This window comes from Elephantulus edwardii, unplaced genomic scaffold, assembly GCF_000299155.1.
Source record: "Elephantulus edwardii isolate Elephantulus edwardi_28Jun2011 unplaced genomic scaffold, EleEdw1.0 scaffold00001, whole genome shotgun sequence".
NCBI classification, from domain to species: Eukaryota; Metazoa; Chordata; class Mammalia; order Macroscelidea; family Macroscelididae; genus Elephantulus; species Elephantulus edwardii.
Genome location: NW_006399751.1, coordinates 31,888,612 through 31,890,702, shown reverse-complemented (window position 1 = coordinate 31,890,702; position 2,091 = coordinate 31,888,612). Strand labels below are relative to the sequence as shown.

The window sequence follows — 2,091 nt, the reverse complement described above, 5'->3', positions numbered from 1 at the left end:
TTGAGCTTCTCCAGCGGTTCCTTCCACAGATGTAGTCGATCTGATTCCTATGCATACCATCAGGTGAAGTCCATGTGTACAACCTGTGTTTGTGTCTCTTATAAAAAGATTTTAGAGAGTGTAAATTGCACAAGAGGAGACTTACTTAGATCTTTCTCCTGATGTGTAGCTAGTGGATTTGAACCAGCTGACTTTGGATTGGCAGCAAAACTCCTTACCCACTAGGCCAAACATTTCTTTAATTTTATTCATGAATTCAGCTAATGTTTGAGGGTTTTTTCACCTCTTTATAATAAAAGACTTTGAGAGAACTGTTTATATTTTCTCCATTAATTTGTATCACACAGATGATCAACATTCTGTCCTGTTTTATTCTTTTTTTTTTATTGTGCCTTCATTCTCAGTTACTTTTTGGGGACTTCTCTTAAATTCTAAAAGCTGGAACAGTCCAGTGCTCAGACCATGATCTTCTTCATTTCTGCATCTAAACTAATGGTAGCCTCAACCTGACTTATAGATCATCTATATAATGACTAAGTTTTATATAAGCTCCACAGTGATCTTCCCTGATAAATTCAATCCAATATGAGAAGCACTAAAAAAAGTAGGCACCTGAGTAAATAGATGAATGTCACACCTATCTGTGTGCTCTGGTAATTTTAACAAGAATTTTATACATTTACAAGTGCATTTTACCTGATTTTTGTGAAGAGAGAGCTACCACCAAAGCAGGATCAATCTCACAAGGTAATCCAGCAGCTGATGATAACTCATACACATTCATGGCAACCTGACAAAAATATAAGAATTACAGAGTAAAACAATATTCTAAAAGATTTATGAGAAATTTCACTGTAATGAGAAAAGCTTTACTGCCTAAATTAAGAGTTTGCGTTCAATTAGAGCACTAGAGTATTTCAGAAATTTAATGGAAGCAATAACGCAACAAGTTTGTTTACTATTTTATAATTTACTACTGGTTACAACTTTCTGTTCTTGTTTTTAGATGTTGTCAAATCAAATACGACTCATAGCAACCCTATGAACCTGAGCCCTGCCCTATCCTGTATCATTCTGTTCACAGGATTCTTAGCAACCCTATGAACCTGAACCTTGCTCTATCATATACTATTTTCATCATCTCTGACATATTAGAGCCCATTGCTGGAATCACCATGTTAATCCATCTCCTGTTGTTTGTTGTTGTTGGTGCCGTCAAGTCGTAGATGACTCGTAGACACCCTATGAACGAACAGCCTGAGCACTGTTCATACATAAGAGTTTCTGGAGGCAAACCATTTCTCCTGTTAGGCCAACAAATTTTGTAATGCTTTGGGGTTAAATTCCAGAATTATTCCAATTATTTTTCTTGGTAGCGTTTATATAAAATGGCAAGCCAAGAAATATGAATAAATGAAAGAGAATCAAAATCACTAAACATATATGTTCTTTAATAAAAATGACAGTGATTCAATACTTACTCAAAACTATGAATACAATAGGTTACCTATTACATAGCTTCTTCCAGGAATACACATTAAAAAAACCCATTAAGTAATTTGTAATGATAAATGTAATTTTATGTAATACATACGTCAAGGATTCAATATAACGATTCCACAATATCTAAGTTAAAATCAACTTACATAACGGCTACAGCTAATAATTCAACAAAAATTTCAGTATGAAATACTAGGTATAACCTCGTATTTTTTTTTTAATTTCAATGAACATCTACAGAGATTTTGGAATTCCATTCATTCATTGTTGCACTTTTCTCCCCGCCCACACCCCGTTCGCTCCTCTCCTTGAAAAGCAAAAGAAAAACTCCTTCATTGGTACACAATCCGCCCCGCACACCCCTAACCCCACCTGCACCCCAAATATAATCCACTCTGCAACCCTCATTCCGTACTCTTATGATAAACATAATGCCCTAAAATATAATACTTGTAAACTATTATCTCCCTCATAGACTTCAATGCAGTAAACATAATTTATCCAGTTTTTCTCAGTCTTACCCCCACCCCGATGTCAGCCTCATTCTACTACAGTGGCACCATATAGCATTTGTCCCTTTGTGACTGAGAT

At 35.4% G+C, this 2,091-nt stretch overlaps 1 protein-coding gene across 2 annotated transcripts in view; it reads right to left on the bottom strand.

The window, feature by feature from the left end:
- NCKAP1 (NCK-associated protein 1) overlaps window positions 1–2,091 on the bottom strand; it is a 145,306-nt gene that overhangs the window by 11,576 nt on the left and 131,639 nt on the right. For both annotated transcript variants that reach the window (XM_006878778.1, XM_006878777.1), the window contains one exon: window positions 697–790. In XM_006878778.1, coding sequence (XP_006878840.1) covers window positions 697–790 — 94 coding nt within the window. The remainder of the gene's footprint in view (window positions 1–696; window positions 791–2,091) is intronic.